The sequence below is a fragment of the Amblyraja radiata genome, chromosome 15, assembly GCF_010909765.2.
Source record: "Amblyraja radiata isolate CabotCenter1 chromosome 15, sAmbRad1.1.pri, whole genome shotgun sequence".
NCBI classification, from domain to species: domain Eukaryota; kingdom Metazoa; phylum Chordata; class Chondrichthyes; order Rajiformes; family Rajidae; genus Amblyraja; species Amblyraja radiata.
The window spans coordinates 30,334,374-30,356,677 of NC_045970.1; the positions used below are offsets into that span (position 1 = coordinate 30,334,374).

General features: G+C 42.3%; 1 protein-coding gene across 1 annotated transcript in view; it reads left to right on the forward strand.

The window, feature by feature from the left end:
* Positions 1 to 889: 889 nt before the first annotated feature.
* The window catches only part of slc18a2 (solute carrier family 18 member A2), a 63,936-nt gene continuing 42,521 nt past the window's right edge, over positions 890 to 22,304 (forward strand). Inside the window, exons 1-2 of the mRNA XM_033033956.1 lie at positions 890 to 1,050; positions 1,223 to 1,381. Of these exons, the coding sequence (XP_032889847.1) occupies positions 1,249 to 1,381 (133 nt within the window). The 5' untranslated portion in view covers positions 890 to 1,050; positions 1,223 to 1,248. The remainder of the gene's footprint in view (positions 1,051 to 1,222; positions 1,382 to 22,304) is intronic.

A 22,304-nucleotide genomic window follows, 5' to 3' on the forward strand; every position in this document is an offset into this window, starting at 1 on the left:
TTATATTTGAAGTCAGCGGGGAAAACTATAACAAAACGATAATTTAACATAAATCAAGTTTATGTGTCGCCAAAAATTATTTCTAGAGGTCACATTGCAAAAAATATTGGATTCCTTAATTTAACATACTCGTTCTATGTGATGCACATAAGTTGTTTCAAAGCCATTTATAGTCATAGAGACATACAGCTCAGAAACAGGCCCCTCAGCCCAACTTGTCCATGCTTACCAACATGCTCCATCCAAACCCATCCCATTTGCCTGTGCCTAGTCCATGTCCCTCAAAACATTAGGTAGAGAAAAGTGTTGGAGAAACTCAGTGGGTCCAGCAGCATCTATGGAGCGAAGGAAATAGACAACGTTTCAGGCAGAAACCCTTCTTCAAACAGGATTCAGACAATCCCTCAAAACATTTATTGTTCCTTTACCTATCTAATGGTATTTTAAATGTACCTACCCCAACTAATTTAGGATACTGATCTTAGATGATCAGCCATGATCATATTGAATGACGGTGCTGGCTCGAAGGGCCGAATGGCCTACTCCTGTACCTATTTTTTCATGTTTCTATGTTTCCTCTGATTGCCCTTACCGTATCGCCCCCACCTTTTCCTAGGTGGGAAAAGTTGCCCCTCAGTTTAGTTTCTTATTAAATCATTCCCCTCTCGCCTTAAACTTCAAGTTATCCTTTGGCTTCTGGTCAGGGTTTGTTCGAGATGCTGGTGCACGAAAATAAAACCGAACGTGTGAACTTTAATTTCCTACATGGGGTAGAGGGGGCGAAAGTCAGAAAGGCAGCGGATTGGCCGGTGGGCTGGGGATAATCACACCCTTGCGCGCTTTATCAAGCCTCTGACTCGCATGCCGACAAGACACAGGCGGCGAGAGTCACCGCAGCGCCGAGGAGAAGCTCTCGACCGACCTAGCTCCTGGTCGCAAGACGCCCCTTCCAAGCCGGAGCCAGCGAGACTGAAGTCACTTTCACACAGTGCACTGCAGAGGGGAGTGGGCAACGCTGGACTGGCCACTCGGCATACACTGTCAAATAAGGTATTCGATTTTTCTTTGAAAGCAGCAATTTTGTAATCAAAGGGGGGTTTTTTTAAGTTGCTTTAACGTATATGAATGTTATATAAAAGTGCAGCTTGACATGTTAGCATTATTCGCAGGCATGGGTGAGTGATGTTAATCAATGGTTGTTTATGCTTTTTTTTGCATCCAGAAGTTACTGTGTGAGCGCCGGGAACAATGGGTGCATTGGAGAGCCTGAGAGAGTTTAGTTTCTTGCGCTGGTTAAGGGAGGGCCGGCAGTCTCGGAAACTGATCCTTCTCATCGTCTTCATCGCGCTGATGTTGGACAACATGCTGTTGACCGTGGTGGGTAAGTCGAGGGCACCGGTGGCCAAACGGCAGGGCGCGGAGTGTCCCTGGGATACAGGAGAGCCCGGAGCTTATCAGGACCATATCGGCCCCTACCCTCATCCCCACTCTGACAGAGGCTGCGGAAGACACGTTCTCCCTCGAATTTTTGGAAGCTGATGTTGAAATTACTCTCTTCTATTTTGTTTGTCACCAACAAAACTGCTCTGTAGAGTAACACACGATATGATTTCGTCTAATCTAGTGATGGATAACTTTTAAACCATGTTTAATGCAAAACAATAATTAAGATGAACGATTACGAACACGGTTGTGTTAGACGGGAAAATAACAAGGACCGCAATTTCCGACCATTTGTCCCCTTTGCGTCTATGTAGCTTCGTAACTGTAGCTGGGGTCGTTGGAAAGTTTTTGCACCGGACTCTGTAATATCACACTCACTGCTAAAAAATAAAGCCAGAGGTTCATTCACTGACTGTTTACCTTCTTCAGGCAGAAATAGGTCTGGGTTTCATTTATCAGATGAATGGCACTTTGGGTTTCTGAATTGAAACGACCTTGCCATCACTGGGTGCGCCCTACATTATTAGCGAATGCCAGTGTTAATGGGAGCCACAATGAAGGACTTCAATGGTACCCGGCAATGAGGCAGCGTAGATCTCGACACTATCACTGAACCTCGAACATTTCTACTGCAAACAAGTTTATAGATTTATTCTATTGTGTTTCGTTTGGGAAAGACTGTGCGGATTTGTGTTTGATTCAGATCCAAACATTGTAATTGGTCTGTGATATGAATCGGACTAAATCAAGTGTAATTTCACTGGGATTGTATACACCAAGGGATTGTAATTATGGACTGTGGGCACTGCAAAGACTAATTATTACCGGATAAAGACTGTATAAACTCATATGTTCCGATTGGCTGTAGTGTGTGGACCGGAATTCGTTTTCGGATGACAGAAAATATGGGAGTTATAATGAATGTAGTCGGAATATTACAATTCCGAATGAAGTTATTCGGTCTTTGAAACTGTTCTGTTTGCCTCTTTGAAATATGTCCAAGTAGTTCTGAAGCCTTTACCCTCCTCCCCCACTCTATTTCTCTGGAAGTCACATTTGTCAGCTATTTCATTACTTTGAATATTGTTGAAGTTCGCATGGAATCGATTTTTTCCCAGCACTCCATCAGAAAATGCGTTCCGGATCACAGTGGGAAACAATCACGTTTTAGTTTGCAGTTTCGCCGATGACTTTTAAACCAAGAGAATGTTGTGATAATCTTCGAGAGAGGAAACGGAAAATTGAATGGGATTGCATCAGAGTGGAGGAGGGATTTAATGTAATTGTAATTGTTCCCCTTGGATCAGAGTAGAACAGAGATAAACGTAGCAGGTGTGTTCAAAATTATATGGGATGTTAAATCAAGCAAGTCAGCATTGATATCTCTTTACCCAACACCATATGTGTTGTTGAAAACTGCTATTGGGTTCTTTCTGATCTACTCAGTTCTAAAGGGGGCAATTCCAATCTCTTCAAGTTCCCTTCTCATTCCTGGAGTAATTTATCTTTCTCTTCAGAGGGTATCAACCTTCTGAATGACTATTTTCACAATGTCAACACTGCAATGGCCATCACCTGTTCTAAATTGTCACCAACCTATGAAGTGCAATTTGTTGCTGTCAACAGACACAGTAGTCAATGATTATAAACCACATTGCTGTGTAAAGTAGACACTGTAAGAAGAGTAAGTTGTTGCGCATATTGCGACTGCAACTCAGTAATTGATACAGCATGAAAAGTGTCTTTCATTACAAAACATTGTAAGAAATAACCTATTTCTGAATGTTGACATGGTACGGAGTATAATATATTGCTGGTCATAGACTCCGCGACATGTCCATTTTAGATGCTGAATGGTAGCACGGACTGAGAAACATAACCAGATACAGATTACGTGTAGGAAGGAACTGCAGATGCTGGTTTACTCTGAGATAGATATAAATTGCTGAAGTAAACTAGCGGGTCAGGCAGCATCTCTGGAGAAAAGGAATCGGTGACATTTCAGGTCGAGGCCCTTCTTCAGACCGTCTCATCCTGAAACGTCACCTATTCCTTTTCTCCAGAGATGCTGCCTGACCTGCTGAGTTACTCCAGCATTTTGTGTCTATCTTCAGATACAGATTATATGCATCAAAAGAGACCTAATATTGCTGTCAGTAACAATAACATCAAATACAAGGACTCGACCTGTTTCTGATTCTAGTAACTGATGGTGCTGGAAATAGTAGATGACTATGGATATTGTTGGGATGGTAGCTCAGTTTAGGCATGTAGAAACTGTAGCTGAAAATCCATGCAATTCTATAATCTGAGTATAGACATTTTAATAATTGTAGCAATGCTAATTATAGAAACTGAACAATTATGTTGATTAATATTTCTTGGGATTGTAACATGGTGCTAATTATTGTCACTTCAATCATTGTAATGCAAAACGTAAGCAATAAATGATTGATTATAGATGCTGCAGCAATTCTAACGTGACATTCTAACTTTTGCCACAGAAGGTGGTGGAGGCCAAGTCAGTGGGTATATTTAAGGCAGAGATAGATAGATTTTTGATTATAACCATATAACAATTACAGCACGGAAACAGGCCATCTCGACCCTTCTAGTCCGTGCCGAACACGTATTCTCCCCTAGTCCCATATACCTGCGCTCAGACCATAACCCTCCATTCCTTTCCCGTCCATATAACTATCCAATTTATTTTTAAATGATAAAAACGAACCTGCCTCCACCACCTTCACTGGAAGCTCATTCCACACAGCCACCACTCTCTGAGTAAAGAAGTTTCCCCACAAGTTACCCCTAAACTTCTGTCCCTTAATTCTCAAGTCATGTCCCCTTGTTTGAATCTTCCCTACTCTCAGTGGGAAAAGCTTATCCACGTCAACTCTGTCTATCCCTCTCATCAATTTAAAGACCTCTATCAAGTCCCCCCTTAACCTTCTGCGCTCCAAAGAATAAAGCCCTAACTTATTCAACCTTTCTCTGTAACTTAGTTGCTGAAACCCAGGCAACATTCTAGTAAATCTCCTCTGTACTCTCTCTATTTTGTTGACATCCTTCCTATAATTAGGCGACATTAGTATGGGTGTCAGAGGTTATAGGGAGAAAGCAGGAGAATAGGGTTAGGAGGGAGAGATAGATCAGCCATGACTGAATGGCGGGGTAGACTTGATGGGCCGAATGGCCTAATTCTACTCCTATCACATGGTCTTATGAATAATTTTAGTTAATACAGGGATTGATATCAAAACAAACTGCAGAATCTTTGCATTGATGATTATTTCAACTATTGCTACTCACTGAAGTTGATCGTAGAGATCTGTTGCCGTGTAGCATGGGGAAACTCACTTGTTGCTGATTTTAGACACTGCAGGAATGACGGTGTGGATTACAAAACTCTTGCAGGAAACAAGTTAATCTAAGACCTGTAACTTGTCAAATAAACTGTCGGAACCATAAATTATTTTTCCACACAGACATTCTCAGAATTGCAACTTATGATTGTAGAAACTGCAGGAAAATTAATAAATTATAACATTTGTAAGAGCGAACTTTAATTGTAGACAATGTAAGGACCATTATTCATTTCTGATTATAGATACCCAAGAAACTGATTGTTATTTATATGCACAGTGCCTTGTCGACATTATAGATACTATAAGTATGTGGCATTGCTGATTATAGATCCTATAGCAACTGTCATTTATACAGGAGTCCATTAGAAACATAGAAACATAGAAAATAGGTGCAGGAGTAGGCCATTCGACCCTTCGAGCCTGCACCGCCATTCAATATGATCATGGCTGATCATACAACTCAGTATCCTGTACCTGCCTTCTCTCCATACCCCCTGATCCCTTTAGCCACAAGGGCCACATCTAACTCCCTCTTAAATATAGCCAATGAACTGGCCTCAACTACCTTCTGTGGCAGAGAATTCCAGAGATTCACCACTCTCTGTGTGAAAAATGTTTTTTTCATCTCGGTCCTAAAATATTTCCCCCTTATCCTTAAACTGTGACCCCTTGTTCTGGACTTCCCCAACATCGGGAACAATCTTCCTGCATCTAGCCTGTCCAACCCCTTAAGAATTTTGTAAGTTTCTATAAGATCCCCCCCTCAATCTTCTAAATTCTAGTGAGTACAAGCCGAGTCTATCCAGTCTTTCTTCATATGAAAGTCCTGACATCCCAGGAATCAGTCTGGTGAAACTTCTCTGTACTCCCTCTATGGCAAGAATGTCTTTCCTCAGATTAGGAGACCAAAACTGTACGCAATACTCCAGGTGTGGTCATACCAAGACCCTGTACAACTGCAGTAGAACCTCCCTGCTCCTATACTCAAATCCTTTTGCTATGAATGCTAACATACCATTCGCTTTCTTCACTGCCTGCAGCACCTGCATGCCTACTTTCAATGACTGGTGTACCATGACACCCAGGTCTCGTTGTATCTCCCCTTTTCCTAATCGGCCACCATTCAGATAATAGTCTACTTTCCTGTTTTTGCCACCAAAGTGGATAGCCTCACATTTATCCACATTATACTGCATCTGCCATGCATTTGCCCACTCACCCAGCCTATCCAAGTCACCTTGCAGCCTCCTAGCATCCTCCTCACAGCTAACACTGCCCCCCAGCTTTGTGTCATCCGCAAACTTGGAGATGTTGCATTCAATTCCCTCGTCCAAATCATTAATATATATTGTAAATAGCTGGGGTCCCAGCACTGAGCCTTGCAGTACCCCACTAGTCACTGCCTGCTATTGTGAAAAGGACCCGTTTACTCCTACACTTGGTTCCTGTCTGCCAGCCAGTTCTCTATCCACATCAATACTGAACCCCCAAATACTGTGTGCTTTAAGTTTGTATACTAATCTCTTATGTGGGACCTTGTTGAAAGCCTTCTGAAAGTCCAGCTATAACACATCCACTGGTTCTCCCTTATCCACTCGAGTATCCCTAGTTACATCCTCAAAAAATTCTATAAGATTCGTCTGACATGATTTACCTTTCATAATTCCATGCTGACTTTGCCCAATGATTTCACCACTTTCCAATGTGCTGCTATCCCATCTTTAATAACTTACTCTAGCAGTTTCCCCACTACCGATGTTATACTAACTGGTCTGTAATTCCCCGTTTTCTCTCTCCCTCCCTTTTTTAAAAAGTGGAGTTACATTAGCTACCCTCCAATCCTCAAGAACTACTCCAGAATCTAAAGAGTTTTGAAAATGATCACTAATGCATCCACTATTTCTGCGGCTACTTCCTTAAGTACTCTGGAATGCAGCCTATCTGGCCCTGGGGATTTATTGGCCTTTAATCCATTCAATTTACCTAACATCACTTCCCAACTAACCTGGATTTCACTCAGTTCCTCCATCTCATTTGACCCCCGGTCCCCTGCTATTTCCGGCAGATTATTTATGTCTTCCTTAGTGAAGACAGAACCAAAGTAGTTATTCAATTGGTCTGCCATGTCTTTGTTCCCCATGATCAATTCACCTGTTTCTGACTGCAAGGGACCTACATTTGTTTTAACTAATCTTTTTCTCTTCACATATCTATAAAAAACTTTTGCAGTCAGTTTTTATGTTCCCTGCCAGTTTTCTTTCATAATCTATTTTCCCTTTCCTAATTAAGCCTTTGTCCTCCTCTGCTGGTCTGAATTTCTCCCAGTCCTCTGGTAGGCTGCTTTTCTGGCTAATTTGTATGCTTCATCTTTTGTTTTGATACTATCCCTGATTTCCCTTGTTATCCCCAGATGCCCTACCTTCCCTGATTTATTCATTTGCCTAACTGGGATGAACAATTGTTGTAGTTCATCCATGCAGTCTTTAAGTGCCTTCCATTGCATATCCACCGTCAACCCTTTAAGAATCAATTGCCAGTCTATCTTGGCCAATTCACGTCTCATACCCTCAAAGTTACCTTTCTTTAAGTTCAGGACCCTTGTTTCTGAATTAACAATGTCACTCTCCATCCTAATGAAGAACGGGGGGCAGTGTTAGCTGTGAGGAGGATGCTAGGAGACTGCAAGGTGACTTGGATAGGCTGGGTGAGTGGGCAAATGTTTGGCAGATGCAGTATAATGTGGATAAATGTGAGGTTATCCATTTTGGTGGAAAAAACAGGAAAGCAGACTATTATCTAAATGGTGGCCGACTAGGAAAAGGGGAGATGCAGCGAGACCTGGGTGTCATGGTACACCAGTCATTGAAAGTGGGCATGCAGGTGCAGCAGGCAGTGATGAAAGCGAATGGTATGTTAGCTTTCATAGCAAAAGGATTTGAGTATAGGAGCAGGGAGGTTCTACTGCAGTTGTACAGGGTCTTGGTGAGACCACACCTGGAGTATTGCGTACAGTTTTGGTCTCCAAATCTGAGGAAGGACATTATTGCCATAGAGGGAGTGCAGAGAAGGTTCACCAGACTGATTCCTGGGATGTCAGGACTGTCTTATGAAGAAAGACTGGATAGACTTGGTTTATACTCTCTAGAATTTAGGAGATTGAGAGGGGATCTTATAGAAACTTACAAAATTCTTAAGGGGTTGGACAGGCTAGATGCAGGAAGATTGCTCCCGATGTTGGGGAAGTCCAGGACAAGGGGTCACAGCTTAAGGATAAGGGGGAAATCCTTTAAAACCGAGATGAGAAGAACTTTTTTCACACAGAGAGTGGTGAATCTCTGGAACTCTCTGCCACAGAGGGTAGTCGAGGCCAGTTCATTGGCTATATTTAAGAGGGAGTTAGATGTGGCCCTTGTGGCTAAGGGGATCAGAGGGTATGGAGAGAAGGCAGGTACGGGATACTGAGTTGGATGATCAGCCATGATCATATTGAATGGCGGTGCAGGCTCGAAGGGCCGAATGGCCTACTCCTGCACCTAATTTCTATGTTTCTATGTTTCAACCATATTATGGCCAATCTTGCCCAAGGGGCCACGCACAACAAGACTGCTAACTAACCCTTCCTCATTACTCAATACCCAGTCTAGAATAGCCTGCTCTCTCGTTGGTTCCTCTACATGTTGGTTTAGAAAACTATCCCGTATACATCCCAAGAAATCCTCTTCCTCAGCACCCTTGCCAATTTGATTCACCCAATCTATATGTAGATTGAAATCACCCATTATAACTGTTTTACCTTTGTTGCACGCATTTCTAATTTCCTGTTTGATGCCATCCCCAACTCCACTACTACTGTTAGGTGGCCTGTACACAACTCCCACTAGCGTTTTCTGCCTACACAGTAAGATCTTCCGATGCATTGTAGCTTAACAGATTCTGTAGAAACTGTAAACTGCAACAGATTAAAGGCACCATAGGAATATTTACTAATCATTGATTTATAGGAATAGTAATTTTTTTTGGCAACTATACACTATAAATTGTGGAATTCTTTGTCACAGAAGCATGTGGAGGCCAAGTCAGTGGATATATTTAAGGCAGAGATGATTAGTACAGGTGTCAGAGGTTATGGGGATAGTCTGTATGGAGTTTGTACATTCTCCCTGTGACCATGTGGGTTTTCTTTGAGATCTTTGGTTTCCTCCCACACTCAAAAATCTTTTGTAGATTAATTGGCTTGGTAACTGTAAATTAAAAAATCCTTCCTAATGTGTGTAGGATAGTGTTAATATGCAGGGATTGCTCGTCGGTACGGACCCGGTGAGCCGAAGGGCCTGTTTCCACACTGTATTTCTAAAGTAAACTAAAAGGCAGGAGAATGAGGTTAGCAGGGAGAGATAGATCAGCCATGATTGAATGGCAGAGTAGACTTGATAGGCTGAATGGCCTAATATCGCTCCTATCATTTATGATCTTATGTTAAGATTTGTACATTGTTGCCAATTTAAGTCATTGATGAGAACATGCTTGGGGTATTGTGTGTTGTTCTAGTTGCCCAGTTACTGGAAGGATGTCATTAAGCTGGAAAGGATGCAGAAGAGATTCACCAGTACATTATCTGGGCTTGCGGTCTTGACTTCTAGGGAAAGGTTGGAGACACTGGGACTTCTCTCTTCGGAGCATAGGAGGTTAAAGTTTTAGATTTTTTAATTTTAGAGATACAACGTGGAAACAGGTCCTTTGATCCACTGAGGCCACAACAACCAGTGATTTCCCCGTACACTAGCACTATCCTGCACACTAGGGACAATTTACAGAAGCCAATAACCTGCAAATTTGCACGTCTTTGGAATGTGGGAGGAAACCAGAGCACCCAGAGAAAACTTACGCACTCACGGGGAGAAGGTACAAACTCTGTACAGACAGCACCCATTGTCAGGATTGAACCTAGGTCTCTGGTGCTGTAAGGAAGTAAATCTACCTCTGCACCACTGTGCTGCCCGGAGCTGCAGCGTGACTTCATTGATCATGAGGGGAATGGATAAAGTGAATGCTTGGAGTCTTTTTCCCTGGGTAAAGGATTCTAAAACTAGGGGGTATGGGTTTAAGGTGAGAGGAGAGTTTAAGAAGGAGCAGAGGGGTAATGTTTTCACTCTGAGGATGGTCCATATCTGGAATGAGCTGCTAGAGGAGGCCATGGAAGCAGCTACTATTATGACTTTTAAAAGACATATGGACAGATATATGGATCGGAAGAGTTTGGAAGATTATGGCCAAATGCAGGCAAATGGAATGGGCCCAAAATGCCAGTATGTTCAGTATGAACAAGATGGGCCGAAGGGGCAGTTTCCATGTTGTACAGCTCTATAACTCTAAGTAAGAAGCATGGCTTGCTGGTATCAATGGTGCTTTTATAGTCACATGTGCAAAGTGCAAAGGTACAGTGAAAGTCATTCCTCACAAACAATCCAGTATTGCCATACACATCCCGATTAGCAAATTGTACAGAAGTAGTCTACTGATTCCACCATGCAAGAGGCGCCATGTTTTGGTGTTATTGTCAAAGTCCAGCTCACGCACTATTCCCCGTCCAATAAGAACTGTAGAATGCTGCTGCGTCAAATAGACAGTAACATCTTGTAGTTTATTCATGCAACAGGAGCAGCAATTTGTTGCTAATTATTGACACCATAGCAACTCTAATTTGAGTCCAATTATGGAAATTATAGCAACTGTAGCATTTTGCCAGGCATAAGCACTACTGGAAATGTAACATTACAGATTATTGACATTTTATGAGCTGGAAATTGTTGCCAATTCTACAAGGCATAGCAACTGCACATCTTTGCTAATAATAGGTATTGTATGAAGTAAAACATTAGCTGATTCAAGACTGTAGAACCTGTGGGTGTTTGCCAGTTAATGACACCATGGGAACTGAACGTATTGCTGCTTGATTGTATAAACCATGCAGAATATAAATTATAAATCTGAAGAAGGGCTTCGGCCCGAAACGTTGCCTTTTTCCTTCGCTCCATAGATGCTGCTGCACCCGCTGAGTTTCTCCAGCTTTTTTGTGTACCTTCGATTTTCCAGCATCTGTAGTTCCTTCTTAAACAGATTATAAACCCTATAGTTTGCTGCTGATCTTTGACACAGCAGCCACTATAGTTTTGACAATAGGTTGTTGATTATATACTTTTCATAAACTGTTATCTGTTACTGATTAACTGTAATATTGTCCATAATAGAAACTGCGTTATTGTGTTATTATAGACAATGTATGATTTGTAATGTTGCAATAATAGACACATTAACTTGATGCTGATTTTAGCATTTTAACAACTGTAAACCATTGGGAATTATAGACATTATAGAGATAACAAATATTTAACAATTTTAGAGACTATAGGAGATTACAACTGCTGATTATAAAATATGAATTTTAATCTGTTGCCAATTTTGGACACATTTGCAAAAGGAAATTACTGGAAATTATAGGCACAGTAGGAACGATTCTGGGTCCCATATGAGCTGTAACTCGTTGCTGATTATCAACCTTTAGAAACTGTATCTTGTTATTGATTACAGATACATTATGAACTGCGGTGTGGTGCCGATTAACAACACTGTAGGAAATGTTACTTTGTACAGAGTACTGTATCAACATTGTTTGAACTTGTTCCCAATTGCAGAAAATGTAGCAATGTAACTTGTTAGTAATTATAGACATTGTAAGAACAATACTGTCGCCAATAATTAGCAGATGTGAATTTGCTACCAATAATACAATATTTAGCAAAACAAACTTTTTAGAATTAGTCTCTGTGATTTATTGTCGAGTATAGACATTGTAAATTGCTGCAGATTAAACACATTGTAGAAAGAATTACTTGTCATTGATTTATAGGAATAGTCATTTGTTGTCACATATACATATGCAAGGATTTGTACATCATTGCAAATTCAAGCCATTGGGGAGTGTATTTAGAGTACAGTACATAGTCCAGGTCGCCAAGCTATAGAAATAATGTCACTGTTGGAAAGTGTGAAGAAGGTATTTACAAGGGTACTTGAGCTTACAAGCTTGAGTTATAGGGAGTTGTTAGATAGGCTGAGACTATATTACCTTGGAGGATAGGAGACTGAGGGATGGCCTTCTAGGAAGTGGCTTTTTGAAAATGATATGGATTGTGAAACCTTTTGCTGATTTTATACATTGTGTGGCTTTAACATGGTACAAATAGACTGCGCTCTTTGTCTCTTGGCTAATTACTGACGCTGTACAAACTGTATATTGTTCTTCTTCTTGAAGAAGAAGAAGATTCAATACAGAGGCAACTTCCTGCTGATGATATGAAGCATAGACTTGCTTGTTTAAGCACCATATGAACTGTTGCCACCAAAGGATACTATAGGGACATCTCTACTGCAGATTAGGGATAAAACAGTAGCTGCAACTTTGATCATTAACACAGTTTCCTATTAGATGAACTATGAAGTTTAACATGCTACTGAATTCTACATAATTAGCAACAGTTTAGAGGGCTATGGGCCAAATGCAGGCCCTTAGCCCATATAACAAGTATAACTAGCCCAGAATGCTAACATGGCTGGCATGGACAAGGTGGGCCAACGGGCCTGTTTCTGGGCTGTATAGCTCAATTACTCCATAACATCTGTAACAAGTGTAAATGATTGGCAATCAAAGACACTGGAGGAGCCATAATACATTACTGAATATATCATTATAGTAGAAACTAATAGTAAGATTAAACGAGAACTTACCAGTTTGAAGTTTGATCTGTATTTTATGAGGAGTTACGATGAGGGATTACGTGAAGAAGCCCGCCAGGACGCATGCGTGTCATTCTTCAAAGCAGCGGTGTGAAATCACAGATAACTGTAATGACTAAACATAGTAAGATTAGAGAAGAGATACCAGTTAAGTATATGATCAAGGGTGGGAGCGGAGGGCACATAATCCCTCATCGTAACTCCTCATAAAATACAGATCAAACTTCAAACTGGTAAGTTCTCGTTTAATCTTACTATTTTACTTCGGAGTCACGTGAGTGACTACGTGAAGATTTTAAAGCTCTGTGATTTCATGCCGTGGAAACAAGTCCATGCATCACGTCTGCCTTGATGACTAGGAGGAATTGTGTTAACATAATTTGGACACGAATTCGACATTGAAATCATAAAATTTGTTAACATAAAATTATAACCCCTTTTTATGGGTTTAAATTAAATTACAGAACTTAAAATTGTTTCTGCAAACGTTCCAGGTTTCATTACTAGTTTGTTGTAAAATAATTGGAATGTTTTTTCCCCAGACCATCCTGCTGCCTTGAGGATTTGGTCCATTGGTACATCCAACTGTATCGCTGCCGATGTAGCTGCAGCCCTGGTGGAATGAGATTTAAAAATATTAGTATCCACCCCAGCCTGTGTTAGCACCTGTTTCAGCCATCTTGAGATGGTCTGGACCGTCACGCTTTTGTGTGGTTGCTTGTGGCTGACCAAAAGTGCCTTCTCATTGCCTCTTAGGATTTTCGTTGTCTCCATGTATAACGACAGATGTCTTACTATACAGAGACGGTCATCTGTTGGGTATGACCTAAATTGTATATTGAGGCCTGCTGATCCCTGTCTGTTCTGCTTTACTAACTCATAGATATGAAACGTAATATTTTCTGTTGAGGAAGTCATGTTGTCCAGTCTTAGTTTATGCAGTGACTGTACCCTCTGTGCCATGACCAATGCCATTAGCATGACTGTTTTTAATGTCAGTCTGTGTAGGGACAGAGCTGTTGCTGGAGACCAATTCATGAGCATCTTCAGGACAATACTTGCATCCCATATTTGGGAGTACCTGGTTCTTGGGGGATTAGTATTAAAAATTCCCCTCATAAGTTTTGTTACCAGTGGGTGAGTCCTAACAGAGTAACGCTCTGTCCCCTACCATAGGTAAATCGATAGGGCACTTCTGACGCAGTTGATGGCACTGTAACTGAGCCCCTCATTATAGTGGAGGCCTGCCAGATATTCCAGAACAGACGGGATGTTCATGTCTCTGTAGGTGATGTTGTTTTTATGGCAGTACATCTCCCACTTCCTGATATAGACCAGATACTGTTTTTTGGTTGACTGTCTTTGGGCCGCCGAGATCATGTTCATTGTTCGGTCCGTCAGTCCCAGTTGTAGTAGAGGTGTTTTTAAACTCTACAAATTAATAAGTTCAAATGTTTATGGCATGGGTGGCTATCCCTTGTTACGGGATGTAGCAATAAATCTGGTCTATGTGGGATGGTGATACATGGTTCTAATACCATGGTTGAGTAGGCCAATCGGGTACTACCAAAATACCAGATGCAGAGTCTTGTTGTATTTTCCTTAATACCCGACTGATGAGGCAGAAAGGAGGGAATGCGTAACATAGAAACATAGAAATTAGGTGCAGGAGTAGGCCATTCGGCCCTTCGAGCCTGCACCGCCATTCAATATGATCATGGCTGATCATCCAACTCAGTATCCCATACCTGCCTTCTCTCCATACCCTCTGATCCCCTTAGCCACAAGGGCCACATCTAACTCCCTCTTAAATATAGCCAATGAACTGGCCTCGACTACCCTCTGTGGCAGGGAGTTCCAGAGATTCACCACTCTCTGTGTGAAAAAAGTTCTTCTCATCTCGGTTTTAAAGGATTTCCCCCTTATCCTTAAGCTGTGACCCCTTGTCCTGGACTTCCCCAACATCGGGAGAAATCTTCCTGCATCTAGCCTGTCCAACCCCTTAAGAATTTTGTAAGTTTCTATAAGATCCCCTCTCAATCTCCTAAATTCTAGAGAGTATAAACCAAGTCTATCCAGTCTTTCTTCATAAGACAGTCCTGACATCCCAGGAATCAGTCTGGTGAACCTTCTCTGCACTCCCTCTATGGCAATAATGTCCTTCCTCAGATTTGGTGACTAGGAGGAATTGTGTTAACATAATTTGGACACGAATAAACAATTTCCCCCCAATGCAGCTGTCGCCGCTGCCCCAGGGTCTGGTTCCCATGAAAAATAATTTGATAACTGGTGGTTAAGTCTGGATGCGAATAGATCGATATCTGGTGTTCCATACTTTGCTGTAATATCAGCAAATACTTTTTTATTCAACATCCATTCGGTGTTTTCATTAAATTTGCGTGACCTGGTGTCTGCCACTAAATTTAGTCTTCCTGGTAGGTAAGTGGCTGATATCCAAATATCTCTCTGGATACACCATTGCCAAATTGTATTAGCCAGATTGTCACATGATGTCGATTTGTTTCCACCCATGTGGTTAATGTATGCTACCACAGTGGTATTGTCTATCTGTAGTCTAACATGATGGTGGTATGACCCAGTACAATATGACTTTAGGCCATGGAATGCACCCAACATTTCCAGGTAGTTTATGCCCAGTGTGAGTAATAATGATGCCTCCTGAGCAGTCCATCTACCTCCACAGCTGGTGATGGTATTGGTGGCTCCCCACCCAAGTGCACTGGCATCAGTTTGTAGTACCATGGAAGGGTTACTGACAATGATTGGATTGGAACAAAGCCAGATCTATCCACCATTTTAGTTCCATTTTAGCTTTGATTGGTAGTTTCATAGGTCTGTCAAAGTGACCTGCATTAATTTTGAGTGCTTGTATTTTTGCTCTCTGTAAGTTTTGGTAATGTAGAGGTCCAAATTGTGTGGCTGGAAAGGCAGCCACCATTTTGCCAATTACTTTTGCTACCAATCTGATGGATGGTTTGCTGATGTCAATGAGGTTATTGCAAGCCTCTATTAAATCTCTAGCCTTTCCCTTAGGCAGAGTCACCGACATGTGAACTGAGTCAATGGTGAACCCCATATAGTCCATAGTAGTGGAAGGCGTTAGTTTAGATTTAACTGGATGGATAATAAATCCCAGTTTTTCAAATAACTGTTTTGTGGCTGTTACAGTTTGTTTGGCCAATTCCAAAGTTTTGCCCACAATGAGTATGTCATCTAAATATGCCATGACCATGTGTTTACGTTTCCGTAGAAACGCTAGGGCTGGTTTCAAAATTTTGTGAACAGCCTGGGGGCTGATGATTATCCATTTGGCAGTGCTTTATACTGCCAGAGTTGTCCCATCCAGTTGAATTTTAAGTAACATCTGTGGTCACCTCGTATAGACACTGAATAGTAAGCATCTTTTAAATCGATGCTGGCCATGAAGTAACCTTTGGAAATTAATTGTTTAGCAGTAACAAAGATTTCCATTTTGAAGTGAATATATTGTACAAATGTATTCAATTTTGTCAGTTTTATGATGATGCGACAACCACCATCTTTTTTGTTTTTGGTAAATATATTGGACACGAATTCTAATGGTTCGTGTTGAGTTTTCTCAATTACACCTTTTACGTAAAGCCGCTCCAGTTCAGCTTGCGCTTTTGATTTTTCTTTATCAGAAAGCACGAACATTCGGTTCGGTATATGTTGAACTGGAGGCTGTACTTAAAACTCTATTGTATATCCCTGGATACTGCTTAAGATGTAAGTATAGGTTGTTAACATGCTCCATGCATTCAGAAAAGAGTGTAATCTCCCCCCAACCTCCATGCTCCCTGTATTTTGTAGGGAACCAGACCCACCTACCTCCATAGTTACCAGTGGCAGGTTTACTTCTTTTTTGTAGGTTCTTCGCTGCTGTTGTTGCGCTGGTGTCTGGATTTTCGGTTTGGTTGGCGTTGGAGGTCCCCGCATCTTCCAAGAAGGCCAGCCTGGGCCATGGCCTAAAAAGACTCATATTTTGAGTACCGGGCCTTCGAGCTTTCACCAGTTCTGCTGGTGGGTGCGTAGGGGTACTGTCTTTGGCTGTAGTGGGTTTTTGTTGGAGTCCCTTTTATTAGTCCCAGGGTTTTTGCTTCCTCATCGAGCTCCTTGACTTTTCGATAGGTTGCCTCCAAACAATAGTATTGGTGGTTTTGTGGTCCCAGGTTTGCACAGTCCCTGCACCCCTTGCACACTTGTCTTTCCTTCTGCGGACCCCTCTTCCAGGTCAGCCCAGAACTGACCCGCAGTGCTCCCCTCTGATGAGGTAGAAGCACTGTGCAGCCCTTCAAGAGGTACTGCTGTGGGTTTATCATAGGGCCCACAGTGACCCGACTCCATCTCCTGGAGTCTGTCACGTTGGAGCAAATGCTCCACACACCGCTCCATCCGGCTCCAGCGCTCTCGGTCACTGGCCGCCCGCGGTTGTTGAAAGTCGGACTCCTCTGAGTCCACGACCTTGTTTGTTTTGTGTCTAGCCTTACTGCCCGGCCGCGTGGATCTGGCCGGTGCGGAGGCGACATCGGGCACAGCTGATCCCACTATCGGTGATCCGAGTGCCGCTGGCTGCTGCTGACTGCCCGCTGCTCCGCGGTCCTCCCTCACCAGCTTTGTCGCAGCCCGTTGGTTTCTCCACCTGTAGTCAGCATGGGAAAACACAAAAAGACCACAGCTCTTACCTGCAGGTCCTGGTTTAAATTGTTGCTACGGGGGAACGTTGTTCCACCCCGCCTCCTCCGTTTTCGACTTGTCAAAAGTCGACGGCCCCATTCTGAATAGTCTCCCGCCCGGCCGTGGTGTTCTGGCTGGCGCGGGACAAAAAGTCGGCACCGCTGATCCCTTACGGGGCTTGTGCGTTCAGCTGCTGCTGGCTCCCGCAACTTCGCGGTCCTCCCCAGCCAGCTTTACTCGCAGCACTTGTGGACACTATTTTGTCCAGCTTCCCCCCCTGTGTAAAAACAGCGTGGGGACAAAAACTACCGCAGAGTAAATCACTTACCTGCAGGTCGCGGTTTCAAACTTACCGCTGCGGGGGAACGTTCCACCCCGCCTGTCGTTTCGCAAGCGTGAAAGCGATATGACATGCATGCGTCCTGGCGGGCTTCTTCACGTAGTCACTCGCGTGACTCCGAAGTAAAATTTGTGATCATCAACACTATAGGAATTGTAACCTGCCACTAATTATAGATAAGTCATAAATTATTGCCGTGTTAGCAAGAACACCTCGGGCTCGATCACACTGAGCACCGGCTCCCCTCAAGGCTGTGTGCTCAGCCCGCTGTTGTTCACACTGCTCACACATGACTGTGCTGCCAGATTCAGGGACAATAAGATCATAAAATTCGCAGATGACACAACAGTGGTGGGACTCATCAGCGGAGATGATGAATCAATGTACAGGGAGGAAGTGAAACAATTAGTGGACTGGTGCGGCAACAACAATTTAGCATTAAACGTCGACAAAACAACGGAGATGATTGTCAACTTCAGGAGGTCGCAGCCAAAACACACACCCCTCAACATCAGTGGCACCACAGTGGAGAGAGTGGAGAGCATAAAGTTCCTCGTAGTGCAAATTACAGACAGTCTCACCTGGTCCAGGAACAACACTGGGATTGTCAAACGGGCCCATCAGCGATTGCACTACCTGAGGAAACTCAAACAGGCCTCACTGCCCACCAACATCCTCAGGACTTTTTACAGGGGCACGGTGGAGTCTGTACTCACGTACTGCATAAACACGTGGTACTCGAACTGCAACTGCTCAGACAGGAAGGCACTGCAGAGGGTAGTGAGGGGAGCAGAGAGGATCATTGGCGTCTCCCTACCCTCGGTACAAGAACTGTTCCAGAGCCGCTGTCTGAAAAAAGGTCTGAGAATAGCTAAGGACAAACTGCACCCCCTCCACACACACCTGGATCTCCTGCCATCAGGCAAGAGATACCGCAGCATCAAAGCCGGGAATACCAAACTGCTAAACAGCTTCCTGCCACAGGCTGTGAGGCTGCTAAACAGTCACTCCACCTGATTCTGCTGCTTTGCACTGACAATTTAATAACTCTGGCACTGGCCACTCAAATCAGCTGCCCTGGACATTTTAATGACTGTTCTTACTGTAATTTATTGTTGCTGTTTTACCTGCTTTTAACTATTTAAGCTGTTTCATCAGGGACTGAATTGTTTTTATTGTTATTATGTGCGATGCTCTGGTATTCCCTGGGAAACGTCTTCTCATTTTGCACTGTACAACTGTTGCTTTGCAAGATGACAATAAAGGTTGATTGATTATTGCTGACTTTACACACTGTAAGAATTGTAATTTCATGTCATTGTGACATATAATGGACTCCAACTTGCTGATGAAGGACATGGTGAGAAGTGTAACATGTTGCCTACAATCCACACTGTCGGAACATGTTGCTGATTACAGACACTAAGTACTCTGCCTTGTTGCTGTTTTCATGTACAGCTGTGTCTGTAAATGATTGATAGCTATCCATTCATAGAATCACATATCACAGAAACAGGCCTTTTGGTCCAGATTGTCCTTGTTCATCATAGTCTGTGTGGGAATCATAGATGCTGTTGGGGCAGTAAGATTTTGCCAATGATCATCAATGTGTGAACTGAAACTTTTGTGTGATCTGAAAGTGTATGCAGTTTATGGACTGTAATTATTGCTGATTATTGACACTGCAGCAATTGTGGCGTTGCAATTATGACTACAGGTCAGCAGTAGCAGTGGATAGAAATAGAAGCAATATTTTTTTTGATCAATGACCTTTCATCAGAATATTAACTCTGTTATTATCCCCACAGATGTTGCCCAATCTGTTGCGTATTTCCCACATTATATGTCCTTATCCCAGATTTCCAACACAGTTGGTTCTTCCAATGAAATAGCTACACTTCTAAGAAACTTCATGTGACCAAAAAAAACACAATAAAGCAATTGTTAGGAGAAAGGGGGGTTAGGGGTTTCAAGCTCACCATAACAATGTTTCCCTCCATCAAAACTAAAGATCATTTCAATAGCTACAATTTAAATCTTGTTACTGCAAGCTAAAACACTGAAGGCTGCATTTTAAAGAAGGAACTGCAGATGCTGGAATATCGAAGGTAGTCAGAAATGCTGGAGAAACTCAGCGGGTGAGGCAGCATCTATGGAGCGAAGGAAATAGGCGACGTTTCGGGTTGAGACCCTTCTTCAAACTACATGCATAAGGCTGCATGTTACTTTCTTTAATAGAGTATTATTACGAAATGTCAATAAAAGTGATCATTAGCAATTTCAATGACTACCCATAGCTTAGAAGACAAGGGTGTTTGATATGTTTCCTTTGTGGTGTTTTATCATTAATGTTTTATTATTATTTAGTGTTTTCTGAGTCATTCGTAACTGTCACTGTATGTCATGTTGTTACTTGTGGGCGGATGTGAATACTTGGCCAATAAACTTACTTACTTACTTACTTTACCTTGACTGTTTTTTCCCAAAGACAGCTTTTTTCTGCTTGTCAATTTCAAACCAATTGCAATAGAACCAATTTGGCCCACGTAATATAAATGGTATTTGATAATTTATCAATTGCGTTATATCTGTCATTTTATGAAAATGCTTGTTATACAGAACTACCTTGTATCTCCAATGTTTGTGATCAATTACAGTAAGCACTGTAATTTGTGGCCAATCTGATTACTTATGTTGCAGAAGTTTTTGATTCTGATTATAGGCAGAGTATGAATTACTTGTATCATTGTTGACACAATATGATGTGTAAATTATTAGTATTTATACACAATGAGGGAACTGTAACTTGTTGCCAGTTAAACTCTGAAACAAGTGCAACCTTGAGTTAAAAATGCGGTAGGAATTATAACATGTAACTGAATATAGGTACATATAGGGTTAAATAGGTGAATATAAGGCAGGCAAACAAGGGCAAGTGGGACTGGTTGTAGATGGGAAATTTTGGTCGGTGTGAGCAAGTTAGGCAAAGGGTGACTTTCGCACTGTAACTGAATTCCACACTGTATGACTCTGACTATATGAAGTCTCAACTGTGGTAATTACGGGGGACCGTCGTGAGGGGGGAGGGGAGGAACAATGGAGGACCCGGCGTGCGGGGGCCACCGTGAGGGAGGTGGGGGGGGAGGACAATGGGGGGTGGGGGAAGACAAAGGACAATGGGGACCCGGTGTGGGGGAACTGTTGGGGGGGGGTGGGACAAAAGGGGGAGCTGCCGTGCTTTGTAACTTTGTCAGTGCTGTAGGTGGCTGCCATTTGTATACATTGTGTATGCAAGCAATGAATCTCACTGAGCCTAGTCGCATGTGACAATAAAGTATTCCTATTCCTTCCTTCCTAATATTAGCAACTTTTTTATCCAATTGCAGACACTGTTGAAACTGTGCCATTACCTATTGGAGACATTTATTGCAAATTGGAAATATGTTAGAAATATTAACTTACTCATTGTGTCCACTATAAGGGCTGTACTGATTGTTTTTCGTCATCTGTGACAAGTTGCCAATTAGAGACACTAAGAACAGTAACTTGTGGCCTATTATAGACATGCTATGAAGTGGTAAACATACTAAATATGGATGCTTTGTCTGTACTATTCTGCCAACTGTAAACAGTGTAGGAACTGTAACCTGTTAATAATGGATACTGCATGAATGATAATTGGTTCGGATTTAGACAGTGGAGGAACTGGAATATATTGTTGATTGTAGGCACTGCAGTAACTGTAAGATGTTGCCATTTATAGACCTATACAAAATCTAACTTCTTCCCAATTTAGGACCCTATATACAGCGTTTGAAATTATATACAGTGTTTAACCTCCATCCTGGCACTGATCAGAGTCACTGCACCAATTCTCCCTTTTTGCCAATTGCAAAAACAGCAGCATAAGTAACTTTTGTTTGTCAATTATGGACAACATAAGAACTGAAATTTGCTCCTTCCCGACAATGAACTGTTACTTTATTTGTTTTGAAATGTAACATTTTGTATTTATGGATACTATGTGAACTATAGCATTTGTGATACTGAGCCTCATGGAAATGTAATAAAAATAGAAAGTTTTGGCAACACCATGCAGCAAGAAACAGGGGTAATACTTCAGGACAATGACTTTCCTAAGAAGCAAAACTACTATCAAAACCATGTAAACTGGAAATAGTCAGTAATTATAGACGTCAAGTGAATGGTACAGTTGGTGATCATTGACTCTAACTTGTTGGCAATTGGACATCTACATAGCAATGACTTTCCTGTTGCTGAATATAAACACCCTATGAACTGTAATTGATGACCAGCTTTAAACACTATGAACTGCATCTTTGATTATAATTAACATAAATATAATTCACTAGACTAAGTGGGACCCGTTGGGTCCCAGCATCACATGGGAGGGCTGGTCCCCCAACGCAATATTCCACCTCTCCACCAATTCCAATATTGGTAGCGCTTTCTCGAGCGCTAGTATGGGTGTTGTGGGCTGAAGGGACTGGTTTCCAGAGGGCTAATATGGACATTGTGGGCCGAATGGATTCTTGGGCTGGCAGCTCCGTCACTCAAGCCTGTTGTGCTGGCAGCTCACTCGCTCACGTCTGGTGGGCTGGCAGTTGACTCATGGCTATTCC